Consider the following 23,680-nt stretch of genomic DNA (forward strand, 5'->3'; position numbering starts at 1 on the left):
TGTTCAAATTCCAGTTTTGCTTTTTACAAGCTATGAGATCATTGGAAATGTGTTAACGCCTAAGCCTCAATTTCCTAAATCTCCAAAATGAGAATAAAAATACCAACTAAGGGTTTAAGAATTAAATGAAATAATGTTTGTACTTAGTGCAATAATGTGCAATCATCCTGAGTCCCCAAGAAATTTTGAGGTGTAAGGTCTGGAGGAATGTTTTCCATTGGAACTTTATGCAGTTATGGAAATATTCTGTGTCTGTGCTGTCTAAAACAATAGCTACTAGCTACATATGGCTATTGAGCACTTAAAATGGGGCTAGTGCAACTGAGGAACTGAATTTTAAATGTTTTAAAATTTTAATAGCCATGTGTAGCTAGTGGCTACTGTAATGGACGGCATAAGTGTAGAGATCACAGATGAACCCTCCAGATGAATTGTCAAGTTTATATATAGGAGTTTTAGAGAAGACTCCTCTCTAAAACTCCTATATATAAACTTGACAATTCATTGCAAGTTTATGCAGTACCTTGTACTCATTGCAGTACCTCGTACTCATTGTTTTTCCAACACAGTTCCCAACTGAACTGGGCTCTGCCAGTCACTTATAACCTGATCTAATAGCAGGTGGACTTTTATCCCTTACAGGCAAAAATTGTTATCCGGGAGCTATTGCCTAATGGGTTGAGAGAATCGATAAGCAAAGTGCGCTCCAGTGTGGCCTATGCAGTGTCAGCCATTGCCCACTGGGACTGGCCTGAAGCTTGGCCCCAACTCTTCAACCTGCTCATGGAGATGTTGGTGAGCGGAGACTTAAATGCCGTCCATGGAGCCATGCGTGTGCTGACAGGTACCAGAAGCCCTTTTCCCTGGTATTGGTACTTGGATCTCAAGCGACAGGAGTATTACCAGAAGCTATGTGATATAATGGCCTGGATCAGTAGGAATTGCTACTGATGTTATTCCTCCCTCCTAGTTTTTATCTCTGCATCTACCCTCCAGCTCCATTGTTTTTTTCTAGGGAGTTAAGTTTGTATAGTATTACTTCTACTGCCAAACCTACCACTTACAGATGCAGTATTAGCATAGAGATTGAGTATTCAGATTTTAAATTTTTGTAGGGGCTTCACCTTGATCCTTCACTTACCTTCTTTGAGCCTGAGTTTCCTTCTATATAAAATTAAGATGATAGTAGTATCTGCATCAGAGGAGCTTTTGGTATAGTTTAAATTCGCTAATCTATCTTTATTTGTTCAGTAAAGTTTAGTTACTATGATTATTATTACTATATATTATTTTTCCACTTAGTTCAACCACGGCAAAGTTAAGAATTGTAGAATGAATTTTTATAGAAATATTTAAAAAGAAGATAAAAACAGTATAGCCATATAATCCTGACCTTCATTTAGCCAGTTAGAGAATATGTAGTCTCAGTATCTTTTCCTTCTCTCTGTTCTGAGAAGTTGATAAAAATACTTCTACTTTTAGTTCAAAGAGATTTGATGGATATCTCTTCTAAACCTGATTAAGTTATCAATCCCTCCCAGAATCTGCTTTCATGTATCCTTAAGGATGGCCTGAGTTTCCCAGTCCTTTGCAAGTTCCTCCCTGCTGCTTATTCCCTAGATGAAGTCACTACTCTGTTTTGCCTTCAAGAAATTCTTACCTGGCCTTTAGTCATCCTGTACTGATCCTTTAGAAATCATCTTTCTCCTTCGTTTATGGAGGTTTGTAGAAGTCCCACCAATATCTTCTCTTTCTCTATGACCTACTAGCTTACCTGAAATGTTTTCTTACCTAGTTGTGAATGCCAGTTCTATTCTCTCTCAATCTCAGTTTACTGAACTTGGCACATAGGCCCAATTTTGCTAGTCCATGTGATGTTAATGGTAGATAATATCAACTCTTTGTCAAATGCAAATCTTTCTTCTCCTTTTGTTTCAAAATCACCTCTTCCCATGCCCCCAGCTGCCTTTTTGAATTACCACTATATTCGTATTGATTGCCTATGACAAAGCTTCAGTTTTTAGCTCAGATACAGAACAGACTTACCAAAAAGATCAAAATGTTCCTTGCTCAGATTTTCACTTCCCTGCTTATTGCCCTTACTTCTCCTTTATGACTCATTCATTGTTCAAGTGATTTCACACACCCGTCTCCATGAAATTGGCCTTTCAGGATTCTTTATTCACCACTTCATAGTGCCAGGATATCAATTAACAGATACATGTTCTACCAAGGAAAGGAAGCCTGTTCCCTCTCAGTCTTCCAACATGAAATTCAGCTTCTTTTGACAAACCTGGAGAGAAAGGTGTTTGTACATTTATCTTGATTTGGATGCTGAAGAGTCCTTATTGTGTTTGACTAAGGAAATTACTGTTCAGTGAGATCACTTTTCTGCCAGCCACAGGGAAAGAACTCTTGGGGAAATTCGTGTCCTTTTGTAATGGAGTCACCAGACATGGAATGGCTGGCAGCCAACCCCATTCCCAAATACTTGCTCCAAATATTTTCAAACGAGGGTAGACTGTACTCTGACAACAAAAACTTAGGCATGCATGAAGATAGCAGGACATGGTGGTTGGACAGAGGCCCATTAGGAGAATGGGACTGATTCTCTTCAGAGTTTTTCAAGATACTATACCAGTTTCCCTTTAATGAGGCTTCCTATTAAACTTATCTATTTATAGATGAGAACCAACTAAGGCTCATGGTGTAAAGGAAATGTAAACATAGCAGCTAAGGATTAGAAGATTTGATCCACCAGATACAGCTTTTTCTTTATTCTCAAAGAAATTTGGAGATTGAGTTGTTGCTGGAGTCCTAGAATTTTTCTGACTTGCTGAATCACCTCAGAAAACTTTTGGAATTAAACCTATAAAGTATTAATAAATTGATACCAGGGATGAGTATAGGAGAGTAAAAAGCAGTTAAGCATTTTATTAGCGGAATTAAATTATACTATATTTTTCATAAAAACTTGTTATGCTGGGCCGGGCGCGGTGGCTCAAGCCTGTAATCCCAGCACTTTGGGAGGCCGAGACGGGCGGATCACGAGGTCAGGAGATCGAGACCATCCTGGCTAACACAATGAAACCCCGTCTCTACTAAAAATACAAAAAAATTAGCCGAGCGAGGTGGCGGGCGCCTGTAGTCCCAGCTACTCGGGAGGCTGAGGCAGGAGAATGGCGTAAACCCGGGAGGCGGAGTTTGCAGTGAGCCGAGATAGTGCCACTGCACTCCAGCCTGGGCGACAGAGCGAGACTCCATCTCAAAAAAAAAAAAAAAAAAAAAAAAAAACTTGTTATGCCATCTGTCATATTTGTTTGGACTAATTTCCTTGGATTTCTAAATAAAATAGAACACTCACTTACCATTCAAAGCTCATACTTTATTCTTGAGGAGGAAATTACAGCTGTAAAGAAAATTCAACCTTGAGTATTTGGTCTCCATTTGACTCATGGGGATTGATACTGCTCAAAATTGTGGAGTACCTTAACCTTGAAAATGCCAACTTGCGTTTCTAGCTGTGTATCTTTTCCCAAAATGTCCCAAGTGGTTAGCTTTATTTTTATTTATTTTTATTTATTTATTTGAGACGTGATCTTACTCTGTCACCCGGGCTCAGGTATAGTGGCACTGTTGTAGCTTACTGTAACCTTGACTTCCTAGGCTCAAGTGAGCCTCCTGCCTCAGCATCCTAAGTAGCTGGCACTACAGACACATGCCACCACACGCAGCATTTTGTTTTTTTTGTTTGTTTGTTTTTTTAATGTAGTGGCAGATCTTGCTATGTTCAGGCTGGTCTTGAACTCCTGACCTCAAGTGATCCTCCTGCCTCAGCCTCCCAAAGCTCTGGGATTACAGGCATAAGCCGCTGTGCCCAGCGCCTATGTCCATTTTTATAGTGATAACGTGGAAAAGCATCAGGTAAAGTGAATAGTTATTGGAACTCAAGGGCTTTTATTCTGCTTTGTAACATGAATCCAGGGGTCCTTTGTGCTGTCTCAGTACCTTGTGTGTGGTGTATGTTTTTTTTGTTTTTTTTTTTTTTTTGAAGAAATGAAGGGAAAGATACGACCCATATTTCCGTCACCTTCGAGTCTCATTCTGTGTATAGGTTGCTTTTTGCCACATTTATATAGAAAATTCCTATTTGTTCCAGTTAGCAGCAGCCTCTGACTTTTAGGTCAATAAATATCATCTACTGAGAAGAGTATAACATATACAAAGAGGAGTTGAGGCCTGTTAAGTCTGTACATATTTTACTATGTGCATCATACTAGCTTGCCAAGTGAAAGTACTGAAAATAGAACCAAAGGTAAGAAACCTCGAAGTGTAACTGAATGTTGACAGATGAGCACAAGGTAAATTAATACAGAATTTTCCCAAGTTGACCTCACAAGGACATTTATGCAGTTCTATTACAGATTTTTTTTCAGTATTTATATTAAAGTTTTCTTTTTTAATTGCTTATATTTTTCTCTATTTCCATGTTATTCTTTCTCCTTCTAACAAATAATCAGTAACTCTTGCTACTTTTGCTTTCACAGAATGAGACCACCAGGCCAGTGTCTTTACCTGTGTGCCGTCTGTTTGCGAACTGCCACCTAGAAGCAGTTCAGAAAATATCAACCTTAATATCTTTATGAAGCAGTATTTTTTTTTAAAACAGTACTACTTTTTTCTTTGTAGAATTCACTCGAGAAGTGACAGACACACAGATGCCACTTGTTGCTCCTGTCATTCTCCCAGAGATGTATAAGATCTTCACCATGGCTGAGGTATGAAATCTCAGCTCCAAGATTATAGTGAGTTCAGGCTGTCTTCAGCCCCCAGCCTTTCAGGTGGGAGATTATGGTGTTTGCAACTGATCTCAATACCTAAAGACTAGAACTGACAAAGATTTGGATCTGAATCTGTGTTAACCTTAGACCTTTCACTCAACTACAAGGGCAAGCCTTTGATAAAAGAGTGAAATAGCTGAAATATTTCTTCACATATCGTACTTCCTGGCATCCAGTAGCCCCTAGGTAGATAAATAGTGCCTTCCTTCATGCTACTTCCAGCCTCAGTTTATTGAGTTATCCCACCTAAGCTTGCCTACCTCAGCTAAGTAATTGGAAGCAATCTATCACTGCGTTGCCCATAATAGACCCTTAATATATTGCATATATATTTGATTAGAGTGTATATGAATGATAACTCATTTACAACAAGATGTAAATACCTGATGGATAATGTAACTTCCCTATTCACCTCTGCCCCCAACCAATAGTCTGCATTTTAAAGGAAATATATTGGCTGTGTTGGGATTTTAAGCACTACCCAGCCTGGTATTTTTTAATCAAATGAACCCACAGAGGCCCATGTATAAGGTTCATTCCAATAAGTTCCAACATTATGATTCTGCTACCTTTCATTCTCTGAATTACAGAAGTCTGCCTCCTGTAAATGTAAATGAGTTACATTTCCCATTTCTCGAGGGCATCCAATCTCATGTAAGGATTCATTAGTCATAGTTTTACTTCTAGTCCAAGATACACACATACCTACACATTCCAATGTCGTGGCTGTGCTGTTATGCTGTAACCTTTTTTCCAGGTGTATGGTATTCGAACCCGTTCCCGAGCCGTGGAAATATTTACCACTTGTGCCCATATGATCTGTAACATGGAGGAGCTGGAAAAGGTAAGCAGGTCTTTGGATCAATAACAGACTTCATGCTTACAAGTTTTATTCATGCAGAGCAGTGAGTCGTTTCATGATAGCAGCACCAAAAAGCACACTAACCAGTATTAGAGATAGATTTAACATTTTTATTAAATTATTATTATTGTTATTTTTCCAGACAGGGTCTTGTTCTGTCACCCAGGCTGGAGTACAGTGGCGCAATCATGGCTCACTGCAGCCTTGAACTCCTGGGCTTAAGTGATCCCCTGACCTCAGCACCCCCGACCCCCAGTAGGAACTACAGGTGTGGTGTGCACCACCACACTTGGCTGATTTTATTTTGTAAATTTTTGTAGAGATAGGGTCTCACTGTATTGCCCAGGCTGGTCTTAAACTTCTGGGCTCAAGCAATCTTCCTGCCTCAGCCTCCCATGGTGCTGGGATTATAAGCATGAATCACAGCTCCCAGCTGTATTTTTATTTTTTTATTTATTTGGATTTTTTTGAGACAAGATCTTGTCACCCAGGCTGGAATGCAGTGGCATGATCATAGCTCACTGCAGCCTCAACCTCACAGGTTCAAGCAATCCTCTCATCTCAGCCTTCCAAGTTGCTGAGACCACCAGCATGTGCCACCACTCCCGGCGAATGAATGAATGAATGAATTTATTTAGAGATGGAGTCTCACTCTGTTGCTAGGCTGAAGTGCAGTGGTGCGATCTCAGCTCACTGCAACGTCCACCTCCCAGGTTCAAGCGATTCTTCTGCCTCAGCCTCCGAGTAGCTGGGACTATAGGCACGCCCCATCATGCCCAGCTAATTTTTGTATTTTTAGTAGAGACAGGGTTTCACCATGTTGGCCAGGATGGTCTCGATATCTTGACCTCATGATCCGCCCACCTCGGCCTCCCAAAGTGCTGGGATTACAGGCATGAGCCACCGTGCCCAGCCTAATTAATTTATTTTTATAGAGACGGGGTCTCTCCCTATGTTGCCTAGGCTCATCTTGAACTCCTAGGCTCAAGTGATCCTCCCACCTTGGCCTCCCAAAGTGCTAGGACTACAGGTGTGAGTCGCCACACCTGGCCTGATTGAATTTTCAACTTGTAAAAAGCTTAGTCTTCTTTTGGGTCTTACTTCTTCAAACACCTTATTCTATATCCTTTTCATAGTAGTCATCACTCAGAACTTTCCTACTCTTTTATGGCCCTCTTGCGTGAAGCAAAGCTAGCTGAAAAATACCAATCCCTGTGATTCAGAAGCAATTAGGAGGAAAGTTGGTCTTACATAATAGTTTTTAAGAGGGCTTTGATGAAGAACTGCAAGTGCTGGTTAAGGAAACATGAAATCTTAGGTAACACCTTCATTGACTTTATAGCTATTCTCTTCTGATCAGGCTTGGAGCTTGAAGAGAGCTTTAGGTGCCTTTCACATATCAGTGTTTGATATATATGTGTTGAAGCCATGGATTAGGGATTTATCCAGCATTGACTTTGGTTTCTGTTATCAGGGTGCAGCCAAAGTCCTGATCTTTCCCGTGGTGCAGCAGTTCACAGAGGCCTTTGTTCAGGCCCTCCAGATACCAGATGGCCCCACATCTGACAGTGGGTTTAAGATGGAGGTCCTAAAGGTAAACACTACCAGTGAAATATTTGGTGTTTGAGAGGGTGGTCTGAAATCATTTATTTCCTATATATCACTCATAACTTGGGTCCTTTTCTCTTAACTTCTTAGGCAGTGACAGCCCTAGTGAAAAACTTCCCAAAGCACATGGTGTCCTCCATGCAGCAGATTCTGCCTATTGTTTGGAACACCCTAACCGAGAGTGCAGCTTTATATCCTTTCTTGAAAGTTTAAGGGAGCTACTACCACCTATAGTTAGGAATCTCGCATTGGGTCTCACATTCATATGGTTCCACTCTTCTTACACAGGCTTTTTTAAGGTGTCTACTTTTAGTGTTGGAATATGTAACGTTTCCTTGTAGATTATATGTAAAGCAGACTCCAAATTCTGTTTCTTTACTCTTCATCATACTTATGTGAGGACAGAAGTAAATTACACAGAAGAAGTAGAAGATCCTGTGGATTCTGATGGTATGTAGTTTATTTGATCTTTATAGAAATACCAGTTAGTGGGAAAAAGAAAAAGAAGCCAGAGACGGGGGGCATAAAAAACAATAACTTGAGAGGCTTCACTCTATTAAGTGTTTTCTAACTGAGTTTATTTTCAATGTATTAGATGTGGGGAAATGAGAATTGACAATCTTTAATCTGTTCCTGATAGGTAGTTGCATAAATCTCATAAAATCATAGAATTTCTGCGTTGGAAGAGATACTTTTAAGGCCATTTAATCTAGCCTACTTCTGGCATTTTGTTGTGTTTCATTTTGGGGTCCCAGATAATGAGTCTTTCATTTCTGTTTTAATATTTCTAATTATTTCAGATTAGAACAATAGACATACTGGAAAATATATCCAGTGTTTCTGATTCTTTTACTTGAAAAACCAAAGAATATTTAATATCCTCAAAATTACGTTTTGTGACTTCTGAGCCCTCTCTCCCAATTCCTCAGGAATAATCATTAGCAAGTGCTTGAAATATTCAATAATTTACAAAGATTATGTAGTTCATTTTCAGCATGTGTGCTTTCCTTTTGCTTTCTTGTCATTAATTTCTTCTCTTGTGCATTTCCTGCAGGTGAAGTCCTGGGCTTTGAAAATCTCGTCTTTAGCATTTTTGAATTTGTCCATGCTCTACTAGAAAATAGCAAATTCAAAAGCACTGTTAAGAAAGCCTTGCCTGAATTGATTTATTATATTATCCTGTACATGCAAATCACTGAGGAGCAGGTAAATAATATTTGAGAGACAGTTACCATCTTGTATTTGGAAAGTGCAACTTAAAGAATGTGAGGTCTTGGTCAAGTGAACACTTTATTTCTAAAAGTAGACACAAGAAGAATAATGAAGAATAATTTCTTTTGGCCAGGCGCGGTGGCTCAAGCCTGTAATCCCAGCACTTTGGGAGGCCGAGACGGGCGGATCACGAGGTCGGGAGATCGAGACCATCCTGGCTAACACGGTGAAACCCCGTCTCTACTAAAAAAATACAGTAAACTAGCCGGGCGAGGTGGCGGGCGCCTGTAGTCCCAGCTACTCGGGAGGCTGAGGCAGGAGAATGGCGTGAACCCGGGAGGCGGAGCTTGCAGTGAGCTGAGATCCGGCCACTGCACTCCAGCCTGGGTGACAGAGCGAGACTCCGTCTCAAAAAAAAAAAAAAAAAAAAGAATAATTTCTTTTTTTTCGAGAAGGAGTTTCGCTGTTGTTGCCCAGGCTGGAGTGCAGTGGCGTGATCTCGGCTCACTGCAGCCACCACCTCCCAGGTTCAAGCGATTCTCCTGCCTCAGCCTCCTGAGTGGCTGGGATTACAGGCATGTGCCACCATGCCCGGCTAATTTTGTATTTTTAGTAGAGACAGGGTTTCTCCATGTTGGTTAGACTGGTCTCAAACTCCCCGCCTCAGGTGATCCATCCGTCTCGGCCTCCCAAAATGTTGGGATTACAGGCGTGAGCCACCGTGCCCGGCCCCAAGAAGAATAATTTCATGTGAAGTTCTGGGAAAGGTTTGACATCATTTTATTGCCATATCCAAAGTTTTGGAGTTCACCACCACACCTGGCTAATTTTTATTTATTTATTTTTTTTTTATTTTTTTTGCAGAAAAGTACTATACTGTGTTGCCCAGGCTAGTAGTCTCTAACTCCTAGGCTCAAGCAATCTGCCCACCTTGGCCTCTCAAAGTGCTGTGATTACAGGCACGAGCGACTGTGCCTGGCCCACTTTAGCCATTAGAAAATCTCACAGGACCACTAACCTAAGACCCTGATTTTTAGGAGAATCTGTTCCTTCCCTATAGTAAAATGTAATGATCAGACCGTTAGCCTGATGGTGGGTCATCAAAACCAGCAAAGAACATTGAAAAATTAGGTAATGCCTCATTTAAAACAGCACAAGAATTGACATAATTTTCACAGTAAATAGTCCATCAGACTTAATCTGTTCAGAAAATCGATCTGTCAAAGGGTAACAGCTGGTTGACATTGGCAGAGAGCTGGTAATCAGCCAGATTCTAAAAGAGAGCAATAGCCATTGCTACCTACCTTGCTACTTGATAGTATTTGTTTCTCTACATCAAAAAGAAAAGATTTTTGAAGCTAGAGTTTTTGTTTCGGTTTTTGTTGTTGTTGTTTTGTTTTGTTTTTTTTGGGACAGGGTCTTGCTGTGTTGCTCAGGCTGGAGTGTAGTGGTGTAGACACAGCTCATGGCAGCCTTGACCTCCCAGGCTCGAGCCATCCTCCTGCCTCAGCCTCCTGAGTAGCTGGGACCACAAGCATATGCCACCATGCCCAGTTGACTTTTTTATTTTTTTGTAGAGGCGGGTTCTCACCATGTTGCCCAGGCTGCTCTCAAACTCCTGGGCTCAAGCAGTTCTCCCACCTTGGCCTCCCAAAGTGTCAGGATTACAGTTGTGAGCCATTGTATCCAGCAAAAGGCTAGAGTTTTGTTCAGGATAATAGGTTGAAATCTTCCTGTATCTGTTGATGAAGAGCTATGAATCAGATTGGCAGCATCACAAAGATATAATTTGATCTTTTCAGATTAAAGTATGGACAGCCAACCCCCAACAGTTTGTAGAAGATGAAGATGATGATACATTCTCCTATACTGTTAGAATAGCAGCTCAAGACTTGTTGCTGGTAAGTTTACCTTGATACTTCAACCACATAATTTTAATCAGTCACTTGAGCTTTTTTTTTTTCTAGACAACTAATCCAAGGTGAGCAGTGTTGTTGGGTGACTTTATCTCAGACTTTATTGGGGATGCAAGTGAGTTTCTGAAATGAAGTTTGAGACTCAGAAATTCTAAAATGATTGCTATTGGTTCTAACTTACAACTAAATATTAGATATAAGAATTGTGCAGACCATAGGGCCAGGGTGCGGGGGAGAATTGTATAGAGGATTAAGTGTTCCATGGAATAAGGGTAGTTGAATCAAGAACATTTCAGTTTATGGCAGGCATGGTGGCTTACACTTGTAATCCCAGCGCTTGGGGAGGCCAAGGCAGGCAGATCACCTGAGGTCAGGAGTTCGAGACTAGCCGGACCAACATAGAAAAATCCCATCTCTACTAAAAATACAAAATTAACTGGGCTTGGTGGTGCATGCCTGTAATCCCAGCTACTCAGGAGGCTGAGGCAGGAGAATTGCTTGAACCCGGGAAGCGGAGGTTGTGGTGAGCCAAGATCACACCATTGCACTCGAGCCTGGGCAACAAGAGTGAAACTCAGTCTCAAAAAAAAAAAACATTTCAGTTTAATTCACTCTTCAACAAGAATCTGTAGCACAGACCAAAGGTTGGCAAACCTAACAAAACAAAACAGATTGCTGAAATATGAACATCCAAATACCTGCTTATATTTTCTTTGCCTCTTCGAACTAGAGCATAGAGTTGTCTCTAGGCTGAAATACTAAGAAGAAACTGCCACTTACTTCTTGTTGGGTAGGAGATTTGTTCTCTGTTGATGAATCACTTCTCATTATCATTTAGTATTTCTAAGGAGCTATGAAAGATTATATTCAGTTCCAATTAGTAGATTAGACTTATTTTTCTATGATCAGGCTCCAGGAGAGCAAATATTTGGTCCATTGTCATCCAAAGCTACATCTATTATTGCTCATTTATACTCTGCTGGAATATAGCCAAAGAAGCCAACTGGTTAGTCTTTTTTTTTTTTTTTTTGAGACGGAGTCTCGCTCTGTTGCCCAGGCTGGAGTGCAGTGGCCGGATCTCAGCTCACTGCAAGCTCCGCCTCCCGGGTTCACGCCATTCTCCTGCCTCAGCCTCCCGAGTAGCTGGGACTACAGGTGCCCGCCACCTTGCCCGGTTAGTTTTTTTGTATTTTTTTAGTACAGATGGGGTTTCACTGTGTTAGCCAGGATGGTCTCGATCTCCTGACCTCGTGATCCGCCCATCTTGGCCTCCCAAAGTGCTGGGATTACAGGCTTGAGCCACCGTGCCCGGCGCAACTGGTTAGTCTTACAATGCCTAGGCACTACAGAATACAGATATTACTTGAATTTCATTAGAGACCCTGACCTACTGGTATAACATTTTAAATACAATTAATCGAGGTTTGCACATGTATGTAAAAGAGCTTGAACCAATCACTTCTAACAGTCATGACTAAAGCAATTTACAACTAAAATGCATTTAATGGGCACAAACAGATTTATTAGCCCTTCTCTCTCCGTAGGCTGTGGCCACAGATTTCCAGAATGAAAGTGCAGCAGCCCTGGCTGCTGCAGCCACTCGACATTTACAAGAAGCCGAGCAAACCAAAAACAGTGGCACTGAGCACTGGTAAGAGTGAGCCACTAATTAGTTAAGATGCTTTTGTTTACCCCTTCTTAAAAAGTCTTGAAAGGATGGATTTATTTTTATCTTAATTTGAAAATCTGGTTTTAATTTAATAACAGATTTAATCTCTTATTAAAATTGTACTCTGTTTTCAGCTGTAGGTTAGAATGGAAGGGCTTAAGATAAATGACTCTTTTGGAAGAGATTGTGGTGGAGTGCCCTTTTCTGAGTCTTCTTTCCTCAAATATTTATCTTTTTTGGCAGTGTAGTATGTTTTACTAGGCTGTAGTATCCTTTCACAGGTGGAAGATCCATGAGGCATGCATGCTTGCCCTAGGCTCAGTGAAGGCCATCATCACTGACAGTGTGAAAAATGGCAGGATTCATTTTGACATGCATGGGTTCCTGACCAATGTCATCCTTGCAGACCTCAACCTCTCAGGTATGTTTCAGCACATGCCAGGATGCTAGAAGCTTTTTAGACCTGTCATTAACTTGGTTATATGGTTCACTTAGACTGGTAGGCCAGATATTCTTGTGTCCTTTGAGTGAAAATTGTTTGCACCCTACAGCTTGAACTCATCCAAACCTCTAAAACAGCCCAGAGACCTTGACTTAAGCTTCACCTAATAACAATCTAATATTGCCTAGTTCATAATTCTTCCATGATGTTTATGTTTCTTCCCAAATTGGCATTCCCATTTGTGGTTGTTTTTGGCATTTGAATGGATTGCAAATCTGGTGCTGTATCTTCAGAATTAACGAGTTCTGCTCCCATTGTTGAAGCATTCTGTATCAGGCACATTCTTCCTGTTTGTTTCCTGTCATTTTTCTCAAACTTTATTTTTGGCCAATATCCAAATAATTAAAGTGTTCCATTCTCATTCCATGTTAGCTGTCTGTCTTAAAAAGAAAAAAGTAGGCGAGGTGTGATGGCTCACGCCTCTAATCCCAGCACTTTGGGAGGTTGAGGCAGGTGACTCACCTGAGGTCAGGAGTTCAAGACCAGCGTGGCCAACTTGGCGAAACCCCACCTCTACTAAAAATATAAAAAGTAGCCGGGTGTGGTAAGCGGGAGGCTGTAGTCTCAGCTACTCAAGAGGCTAAGGCAGGAGAATCACTTGAACCCAGGAGGCGGAGGTTGCAGTGAAATGAGATCATACCACTGTATTCCACCCTGGGTGACAGATCAAGACTCAGTTAAAAAAAAAAAAAAAAGTAGCCCTTTACTATTAGACCGATTTCTTCCACAATACAGAGCAGTAGCTAAGAATCATTGTCTGTGTGGCATTTTCTGCTACTTGCTTCTGCCATGCCATGCCTTTTCTCATCCTTGGAGCCAGATCCCCATCCCAAAACACTACCTTTGCTTTCTCTCTCAGTACCTAAATCATGGAACGTTTGGTATGGTTTGCTCCGTTTTCAGTCCATTTACTTCCTCTCCATAGGATAGTTCTGGGAGTAGCTTACGCCATTTGAAAATGTTCTGCTCTGTGATTTTAAATAGGTAATCTATTATCGGGTATCTCACTCCATCACTTCCATTCTCTGAATCACAAATTAAAATGGTTGTACATCCAGAGCTCAGATCCATTGGGAATATCCTGTTTCACTCTGTACTTATCATATGCTGCATTGTTGAATATGTTTTCTTACTCCTACTAGTAAGGTCTCTGAGAATAGAAGTCATGTCTAATGTTTGTATCCTACAAGTGCCTTGAGTAGGCATCCCGTAATTACATTGAAAGATTTCTGAAGCCCATTAACACATTTCTTGTAGAGTTTACCCTAGCAAAGATTTTTCAAAGACTTTGGAAATTTTAGAATATTTGTCATTTAGACTGGAAAAAGGCTCAGTATATATCATTTGTTAATCCTGCCTGTAGCTAAAACCTTTTCTACTCCAACCATTCTGAAACTTTCTGGTTACAAATTATCAACAATTTAAAAGACATTTTTATGTGGCTTTGATTTATTAATATTTACTATACTAAAAATTAAAACTGAGATGTTTTTAAAATAAAAGAAATGGAAACATGCATTCCACTGGCTGTCAGAGCCATGAATATCACATATCACATAACCTCTGGAAAACTACACTGTATACTTGTTTTTTTTTTTTTTGAGACGGAGTCTCGCTGTGTCTCCCAGGCTGGAGTGCAGTGGCGTGATCTCGGCTCACTGCAAGCTCCGCCTCCCGGGTTCACGCCATTCTCCCGCCTCAGCCTTCCCAAGTAGCTGAGACTACAGGCGCCCGCCACCACGCCCGGCTAGTTTTTTTTGTATTTTTAGTAGAGACGGGGTTTCACCATGTTAGCCAGGATAGTCTCGATCTCCTGACCTCGTGATCCACCCGCCTCGGCCTCCCAAAGTGCTGGGATTACAGGCTTGAGCCACCGCGCCCGGCCCACTGTATACTTGTGAAAGAATGAAAGTGGCTGGTCGTGGTGGCTCATGCCTGTAATCCCAGCACTTTGGGAGGCTGAGGTGGGTGGATCACGAGGTCAGGAGATCGAGACCATCCTGGCTAACACGGTGAAACCCCGTCACTATTAAAAATACAAAAAAAAAATTAGCCGGGCGTGGTGGTGGGTGCCTGTAGTCCCAGCTACTCGGGAGGCTGAGGCAGGAGAATGGCGTGAACCCGGGAGGCGAAGCTTGTAGTGAGTCGAGATCACGCCACTGCAGTTCAGCCTGGGCAACAGAGCAAGACTTCGTCTCAAAAAAATAAATTAAAAAAAAAAAAAAAAATGAAAGCGAGGCTGGGCTTGGTGGCTCATGCCTGTAACTCCAGCACTTTGGGAGGCTGAGGTGGGCAGATCATGAGGTCAGGAATTCAAGACCAGCCTGGCTAACATGGTGTAACCCCATCTCTACTGAGAAATACAAAAATTAGGTGGGCATGGTAGCACACATCTGTAATCCCAGCTACTCATGAGGCTGAAGTAGGAGAATTGCTTGAATCCAGGAGGCGGAGGTTGCAGTGAGCCAAGATCGTGCTACTGCACTCCAGCCTGGGCAACAGAGCGAGACTCCATCTCAAAAAGAAAGAAAGAATGAAGGTGAAAAAACTAATGTCTCTGTATTACTTTGAAAATAGTTTTAATTTTAGGGAATTTCTGGACCATCCTTTTGGGAACTGCTTCTGTACATTATATAAAGTTATAAACAGTTTCTCACAGTGATTGGACTTATGATTTTTCAACTTTACAGTGATGCCAAAGCAATATACGTTTAGTAGAAATCATACTTCAAGTACCCCTACAACCATTCTGTTTTCACTTTCAGTACAGTATTCAATACATTATATGAGATATTCAACACTTTATTATAAAATAGGCTTTGTGTTAGATGAGTTTGCCCAACTTTACACTAATGTAAGTGTCCTGAGCATGTTTAAGGTAGGCTCGGTTAAGCTGTGATGTTCAGTATTAAATTTAAGTGCATTTTTAACTTGTAGTATTTTCAACTTACGATGGGTTTATTAGGAAGTAACCCCATCATAAGCAGAGGAGCATCTGTATTGTATAATTGTTTGGCACAGTTTATTAGGTTCTGTTCAATGTTTTCTGTCAACAGGATGTTTATTGTGTGAGTAACCAAGTTAAGCCCTGTGACAAGCTGAATAAGAATAGTCTCTCCTCAGCAGCTTATAGTAAACAAGGGTAGTAATCCTTAAATTAGTGGCTAGACTATCAAACAATATATATAACATGTAAGAACACTAAAGACAGAATTACTGTGGCACAGAGATAGTTAGAATTGCTTCAGCCTAAGAGATGAATAAATAAGTAATGCAAGGAGGTGAATATGTTGGCTTGCAATATGAACAAGGCAGAGAGCTGGGAGAGTAAGATGTAAGTTGCTAAGGAGGGATGTGTACTTGAGTTTGGAAACCATAAAGGGAAATCATAGGTAATGCTAGAGTCACTGATCTTAGGGAGCCTTGAAATGACTAGGGTAATCTTTATTTGGTGGACTATGGAATTCATTGACAGATTTTAAATAGAAGAATGACATGATCAGAGCTATAATTAAAGTTTTAAGAGTGGTCCAAGGCCGCGCGCGGTTGCTCATGCCTGTAATCCCAGCACTTTGGGAGGCCGAGGCGGGTAAATCACTTGAGGTCAGGAGTTCAAGACCATCCTGACCAACATGGTGAAACCCCGTTTCTACTAAAAATACAAAAAGTAGCCAGGCATGGTGGCATGCACCTATAATCCCAGCTACTCGGGAGGCTGAGGCAGGAGAATCGCTTGAACCTGGGAGGCAGAGGTTACAGTGAGCTGAGATGGTGCCACTATACTCCAGCCTGGGTGACAGAGCGAGACTCCGTCTCAAGAAAAAAGGAAAAAAAGAGTGGTCCAAAAGTGGGAATAAACAACAATGGAGATGGCATTTAGAAGATTAAGTGGGCCAGGCGCCATGGCTCAGGCCTGTAATCCCAGCACTTTTGGAGGCCAAGGCAGGTGGATCACCTAAGGTCGGGAATTCAAGACCAGCCTGACCAACATGGAGAAACCCCATCTCTACTAAAAATACAAAATTAGCTGGGCATGGTGGCGCATACCTGTAATCCCAGCTACTGGGGAGCCTGAGGCAGGAGAATCGCTTGAACCCAGGAGGTGGAGTTTGTAGTAAGCCGAGATCGCGCTATTGTACTCCAGCCTGGGCAACAAGAGCGAAACTCCACCTCCAAAAAAAAAAAAAAGATTAACTAGTAGTGCAGGTAAGGAATAATGAGAGCTCAGGGAGGACTGGGGTGGTAAAATCCTTTTAGTCTAATAGTATTCAAGATCTACTTTGCTCGCAAGAGACAAGGGAAAACTGGGAAATTGATTTTGTACCACAGGTCACACATTTGCTTTCATCATACAAGGTTACGCTTTTTCTCTCAAATAAGTTGTACATACTATGTAGCATCCATTTACTTCTAAAAAATTGAGGAATGGAGGGCCGGGCGTGGTGGCTCACGCCTGTAATCCCAGCACTTTGGGAGGCTGAGGCGGGCAGATCACTTGAGGTCCAGAGTTTTAGACCAGCCTGGCCAACATGGCGAAACGCCATCTCTACTAAAAATACAAAAAATTAGCTGGGCGTGGTGGCAGGTGCCTGTGATCCCGGCTATTCAGGAGGCTGAGGCAGGAGAATTGCTTGAACCTGGGGGGACAGAGGTTGCAATGAGCCAAGATTGCACCATTGCACTCCAGCCTGGGTGACAGAGTGAGACTCCATCTCAAAAAAAAAAAAATTTGGAATGAATGTGGGAAAGAGAAAGGACAAGTAATAGGAATTTTCATTTTCCAGCCCCTAATTGCTCTGTCTTTCTCCCAGTGTCTCCTTTCCTCTTGGGCCGGGCACTTTGGGCTGCCAGTCGGTTCACTGTTGCTATGTCCCCTGAACTGATCCAGCAGTTCCTACAGGCAACAGTTAGTGGTCTTCACGAGACACAGCCCCCGTCAGTTCGAATTTCTGCAGTGAGAGCCATCTGGGGGTGAGTATGCTACCCTAGGGTGATAATTACCTTAAGGGAAAGTTGCTCAGGTTAGATATACCGAATCACAGTTTTCCAATGAATTATGTTGCTTGGAAATCCCTGCTAATGATCTCCTTCAGGGTGAATGTTGGAAGGACAGGGAAAGAAACCATGCTAGGGACATGGATTTTATGATCCAGAAGATGTCCTGTTTCTTTCTGCTCCTCTTCCTCTTTAAATTCACTCCAGCTCTGGAATCATCTAGGCAACTCCCTTTCTCTTAATGCTAAAGAACCTGAGGCTTGGAGAGAAAAATGTTTTGCACAGGGTTGCACAATTGATGAATGATAGAAGCAGGATTAGAGTCCACATCGTTTTGTTGGTTGATTATATTTATATTAGAAACCAAATCTGGGATAATGTGGCCTAGAAATACTGCTTATTTTTTCCTAGTTTTACTGTCTTTTTTAAGGCTAGTGTTACTAATGGATCAAAAGTCATTTATTTATATTCCTACACAGACTAGAAGGACCATTGTTTTAAGGAATATTTTAGTATCAAACTTAAACATCTCAACTGAATCCTAAAACTACCAACACAAAATTTATTTTCCATGTGCCTGCCCTGTCATACCTTTTAAGGCAGAGGAGTACCTTTTGAGATGCCGTGTTATGTGTCATTAGAAAGCATTCATGAACTGTCTGTTTTAATTAAATGCTTAATGTTATGACCATAAACAGAGTCCCATCTTTTTCTGCTTCAATCTAGGTGAAGCAGAACTTTGGTTCTAAAATAATTAGAAGTATTATCTTAAGAGGCAAACTAAGTATAGCATTTCAGAAAGCTCTAAGACCATTGTAAAAGTCTGAGAAGAGAGAGCCCTGGCTGCCTAAGTCATGAATATTATTTTAAGGGTTTTTCTGAGTGTGTACCTGTGGTCACTGCCTGTATAGCTTCTGACCTTTGTGAAACTTGATTTCATTGGAGAATTATCCACTTTGTGTTGTAATTTTATGGAAATGTTTGCAGCTGCAAGCTGTAAGAGGAGTTTGGTATGAATGTGAAAGTACTTTGGGTAAAATAAACCCATTACTTTCCAGAGTGTTTTAGGTAGACGGCAGTACCTATCAGGCATACTTATCAACCTTGATTCTCTCTGGGGGAGATTAGAGTACAAAGAACTTTCATTCTCTGTTATATATATAAAACATTTTGTTTGTTTCAACAAGTTTATATTTTATAATCAGAAGAACTGTGAAGAAAACTTTTATTTTTAATGTTCATATCTCTTGGACCACATGGGTAGTGGTTTAGTGGTTTTCTTGAGAGATGTAACAGGTCTCTCTGAAGGATGACAAAAGCTATGGATATTCAGACCAGAGAAATGGACACTCATATGTGTTTAGAAAATTTTATGTTCATTGTCAAACACTGAATTCCTTGAAGCCTATCTGTGGATCCCGGTTAAGACCTGTCCTATGAATGGATCGTTAGCTATCTTTCAATAAAGAGTTTCCATTTGGTCATTTCCTATTTAGTTTACCAACCAATTGCAGACTGGCTTACGTCCCTGTCACGTTATTGGAACTGTTTTTCTTTTCTTTTTCTTTTTCTTTCTTTTTTTTTTTTTTTTTTTTTTTGAGACAGTTATTTCTTGTTGCCCAGGCTGGAGTGCAATGGCACGATCTCAGCTCAACGCAACCTCCGCCTCCTGGGTTCAAGCAATTCTCCTGCTTCAGCCTCCCCAGCACCTGGGATTACAGGCATGTGCCGCCACACCTGGCTAATTTTGTTGTTTTTTTTTTTTTTTTTTTGAGACGGAGTCTCGCTCTGTTGCCCGGGCTGGAGTGCAGTGGCCGGATCGCGGCTCACTGCAAGCTCCGCCTCCCGGGTTCATGCCATTCTCCTGCCTCAGCCTCCCATGTAGCTGGGACAACAGGTGCCCGCCACCTCGCCCGGCTAGTTTTTTGTATTTTTTGGTAGCGACGGGGTTTCACTGTGTTAGCCAGGATGGTCTTGATCTCCTGACCTCGTGATCCACCCGTCTCGGCCTCCCAAAGTGCTGGGATTACAGGCTTGAGCCACCGCGCCCGGCCCAATTTTGTATTTTTAATAGAGATGGGGTTTCTCCATGTTGGTCAGGTTGGTCTCAACTCCCGACTTCAGGTGATCCGCCCACCCCCACCTTCCAAAGTGCTGGGATTACAGACGTGAGCCACTGCGCCCGGCCTGCAGCTGTCTTTTCTAATGTCACTAGTAACCTTTTAATGATAAGCATTCCACCATTGCTTTTCTTTTTTTCCTTAGCCCCAGTTTTAATTTATTCCTTTATGTCATAGTTTATGTATCATTGCAAACTCCCTTAAATAATCTCTGAAACAAGATACTGATTGACAAATAATTACACTTGTTTCACATTTTTTAACTCAAATTTATGTCAAACTTTCTCCTGAGCTACAAACTAATGTATTCATTGCTTACTATCCATACCAGGATAGATATCTTACAAGTACCTGAAAATCAACACATTTACTACTGAGCTTGTTATCACCTTCAGGCCTGTCCTACCAGTATTTTCCTTTTTATTAAAGGTAGAAATCTTGTAACTTTAGATCTTGAACTTAAACATCTTGTATTCCCTGTTTTAATGAAGGTAGAGATCTCAGATATTTGCCTTTTAGATCTTGGTTCCTTGGCCTCTCATCTCTTCCTTCCCGTCTTCCCTTGCTACTACCCTGATTGTGCTATTTCTCTTCCTTGAATTACTGCAGCAGCTTCCTGATTGATCTATCTGCAGCCTCACACTTCTGCAGACCATATTATTTGAGCTGTCAAGTTGATCTTTCTAAAATAGAAAACTGATTTTCTTGCTCCTGCTGTTAAAATCATTCATGACGGCCAGGCGCAGTGGCTCACGCCTATAATCCCAGCACTTTGGGAGGCCGAGGCGGGCGGATCACAAGGTCAGGAGATCAAAACCATCATGGCCAACATGGTGAAACCCCATCTCTACTGAAAATACAAAAAAAAATTAGCTGGGTGTGGTGGTGCATGCCTGTAGTCCCAGCTATTCAGGAGGCTGACGCAGAAGAATCACTTGAACCCAGGAGGAGGAGGTTGCAGTGAGCCGAGATCATGGCACTGCACTCCAGCCTGGCAGCAGAGCGAGACTCCATCTCAAAAAAAAAAAAATCATTCGTGGCTCCCAGTTATTCTCTTCAAACTTGAGATAGAGGTACTTCAGAAGAAAGTCGTATTATATCAGGCAGTATAGGAAGCCACGGATAAATATATAATATTTTCCTGGGACATCAGTTTCCCCTGGAGACTTTAGGGTAAAGAGAAGCTAGGTGTTAGGAGTAACACAAGTTAAAGAAACACCAACTTCCAAAATAAAGTTCAACCTCTTTTAGCATGGCATACAGGATCCAGTATGATGTAGACAGATGATGCAAACTCTGTGTTTTACCATACTGTACAGTTTCAAGTTCATTAGAGGGGCAAAGTAACTATAAACCCTTAGAATAGAAGTGGGAAATGGAGGGAGGGAGAGGACAGATAAATGCTGGTCGAGGGATGGATCCAAAAGCTAGTCTAAGGAGTTGAGAACTGACCAAAGCCAGGTTCCACATCAGCTCTTTAGAAGTTTGGTCAGAGCAGGGTAGTATTGGAATCAAACATGATGAACCAAAAATCAAAAAGTCTGTGGACAGATCTGAGATTAAAGCCCACAGTTTCACTGGTCATTGTGGACCTTGGAAAGCCAACACAAATAATACGGTTATAAGACATTTAAAATAAAACATTTAAGTTAAGAAAAAAAACATTTATTGGCTGGGTACAGTGCTCACGCCTGTAATCTCAGCACTTTGGGAGGCCAAGGCAGGCGGATCACCTGAGGTCAGGAGTTCAAGACCACCCTGGCCAACATAGTGAAACCCAATCTCTACGAAAAATGCAAAAATTAGCTGGGCGTGGTGGCGGGTGCCTGTATTCCCAGTATTCCCAGCTACTCGGGAGGCTGAGGCAGGAGAGTTGCTTGAACCCGGGAGGCGGAGGTTGCAGGTAGCCGAGATCATGCCACTACATTCCAGCCTGGGGAACAGAGTGAGATTCCATCTCAAAAAAGAAAGAAAGAAAGAAAGAAGAACCACTTATTGAGTACTGCTAAGTGCCTTGTTTCTATATTAGGTTCTTTTAACATAGAGAAACAATGTTTTATTGCCTTGTAACTTATTGCCATTCTAAAGATAAACAAAAGTAAAGATTTAGATAATTTTTGTTGTTGTGGTTTTGTTTTTGTTTTTGTTTTTGTTTGAGACAGTCTCGCTCTTGTCACCCAGGCTGGAGTGCAGTGGCATGATCTCGCCTCACTGCAACCTCTGCCTCCCAGGTTCAAGTGATTCTCATGGCTCAGCCTCTCTGAGATTACAGGTATCTGAGATTACAGGTGCGCAACGCCACGGCTAGCTAATTTTTTTGCATTTTTAGTAGAGATGTTTTGTCATGTTGGGCAGGCTGCTCTTGAACCCCTGACCTCAGGTGATCTGCCTGCCTTGGCCCCTCAAAGTGCTGGGATTACAGACGTGAGCTACAGTGCCTGGTCCTAGACAATGTATTTTTAACAGTTGTATCATTTTGGACATGGTAAGCAACATTCAGTAAATATTTGTTGATTGAAAAGAGGCTAATACAGTAAAACTATAAGGGAACTTTAAATCCTACAGCTAATAGGCTGATTTCGAAAGTATAAATAAAATGTTTATATAAGGCCGGGCATGGTGGCTGAAACCTGTAATCCCAGCACTTTGGGAGGCCGAGACGGGTGGATCATGAGGTCAGGAGATTGAAACCATCCTGGCTAACACAGTGAAACCCCGTCTCTACTACAAAAATACAAAAAAACTAGCCAGGCGAGGTGGCGGGCGCCTGTAGTCCCAGCTACTCGGGAGGCTGAGGAGGCAGGAGAATGGCGTGAACCCGGGAGGCAGAGCTTGCAGTGAGCCGAGATACAACCACTGCACTCCAGCCTGGGTGACAGAGCGAGACTCCGTCTCAAGAAAAAAAAAAAAAAAGTTTATATAAATTAAGCTTGTTTCAGGATGCAGAAAAAAAAACTTCAAGAAAAAAAGCAGAAGTTTTTAAAGAAAATAGCAAAAGTCAAATAGAGAACATAGAAATGGTGGTGCTAATGTTTATATAATACATCCAGAAAGAAGTAGAAACTTACCTAACTTTAGAATTTGCTTTATAAAGCTACACATATAAATGCTATAATATGTGAGATTAATTGGGAAAACCAGGAATTGAATTTTTTAAATAATAATTGCTTATCTGTCTCTCTCTAGTTATTGTGACCAACTGAAAGTATCAGAGAGTACCCATGTGCTCCAGCCCTTCCTCCCCAGTATCCTGGATGGCTTAATTCACCTAGCAGCCCAGTTCAGCTCAGAGGTCCTCAACCTGGTGATGGAGACCCTGTGCATCGTTTGTACAGTAGACCCCGAATTCACAGCAAGCATGGAAAGCAAAATCTGCCCCTTCACCATCGCCATTTTTCTAAAGTACAGTAATGGTATGCCACCAGGGAGAACTGTGTTATGAGGGGCACCAAAGAAAAGGTGGTGGCTGGGGAATTTAAATGAAAGATTCCCTAGGTTTGGTCTTACCTATGATGCTATGGTTTTAACATCATAAGCAAAGAATCTGGCTTTGGATTAGCAAAAAATAGAATTGTGCTGTAAATGTAGCAGCATTAAAAAATAGAGTACCTATTTCTGTAACACTCTCTAGTAAGGACTTAGGGAAAAAGATAATAAATAAAGGGCTTATAAGCAAGAGACATAATTCAGAACTTTGATGATAGAATAGGAAATTTGGCAAATGAAAAGCCTCCTAAAAGAAAAGGGCTAGGACTATAAGTTAGAAAAGGAGATACTAAAGAAAGATACATGTAAAAGTTTATGAACAAAGGTATTCACTAGATATTTTTTACAGTAGTAAAAATTTGGAAATTATAAAAAGACATTAGTTAATTATATCCATAAAATGAAATACTGTTCAGCCATTAAAAATCAAGCTAAAAAGGAATATTTAAAACCATGGGAAAGAGCTTAC

General features: G+C 41.3%; 1 protein-coding gene across 14 annotated transcripts in view; it reads left to right on the plus strand.

The window, feature by feature from the left end:
• Positions 1–23,680, plus strand: part of IPO9 (importin 9) — a 52,452-nt gene that overhangs the window by 19,504 nt on the left and 9,268 nt on the right. For 8 of the 14 annotated variants that reach the window (XM_078002604.1, XM_078002592.1, XM_001108417.5 and 5 more), the window contains 12 exons: positions 643–844; positions 4,690–4,778; positions 5,599–5,685; positions 7,178–7,297; positions 7,402–7,502; positions 7,703–7,761; positions 8,366–8,517; positions 10,326–10,424; positions 11,984–12,090; positions 12,390–12,529; positions 17,422–17,581; positions 22,912–23,138. In XM_078002604.1, coding sequence (XP_077858730.1) covers positions 784–844; positions 4,690–4,778; positions 5,599–5,685; positions 7,178–7,297; positions 7,402–7,502; positions 7,703–7,761; positions 8,366–8,517; positions 10,326–10,424; positions 11,984–12,090; positions 12,390–12,529; positions 17,422–17,581; positions 22,912–23,138 — 1,402 coding nt within the window. In that variant the 5' untranslated portion in view covers positions 643–783. Of the gene's footprint in view, positions 1–642; positions 845–4,689; positions 4,779–5,598; positions 5,686–7,177; positions 7,298–7,401; positions 7,503–7,668; positions 7,762–8,365; positions 8,518–10,325; positions 10,425–11,983; positions 12,091–12,389; positions 12,530–17,421; positions 17,582–22,911; positions 23,139–23,680 lie in introns of all 14 variants that reach the window. The other 6 variants (XM_078002593.1, XM_078002588.1, XM_078002590.1 and 3 more) reach the window with 1 other exon arrangement.

The sequence above is a fragment of the Macaca mulatta genome, chromosome 1 (genome assembly GCF_049350105.2).
Source record: "Macaca mulatta isolate MMU2019108-1 chromosome 1, T2T-MMU8v2.0, whole genome shotgun sequence".
Taxonomy (NCBI): Eukaryota; Metazoa; Chordata; class Mammalia; order Primates; family Cercopithecidae; genus Macaca; species Macaca mulatta.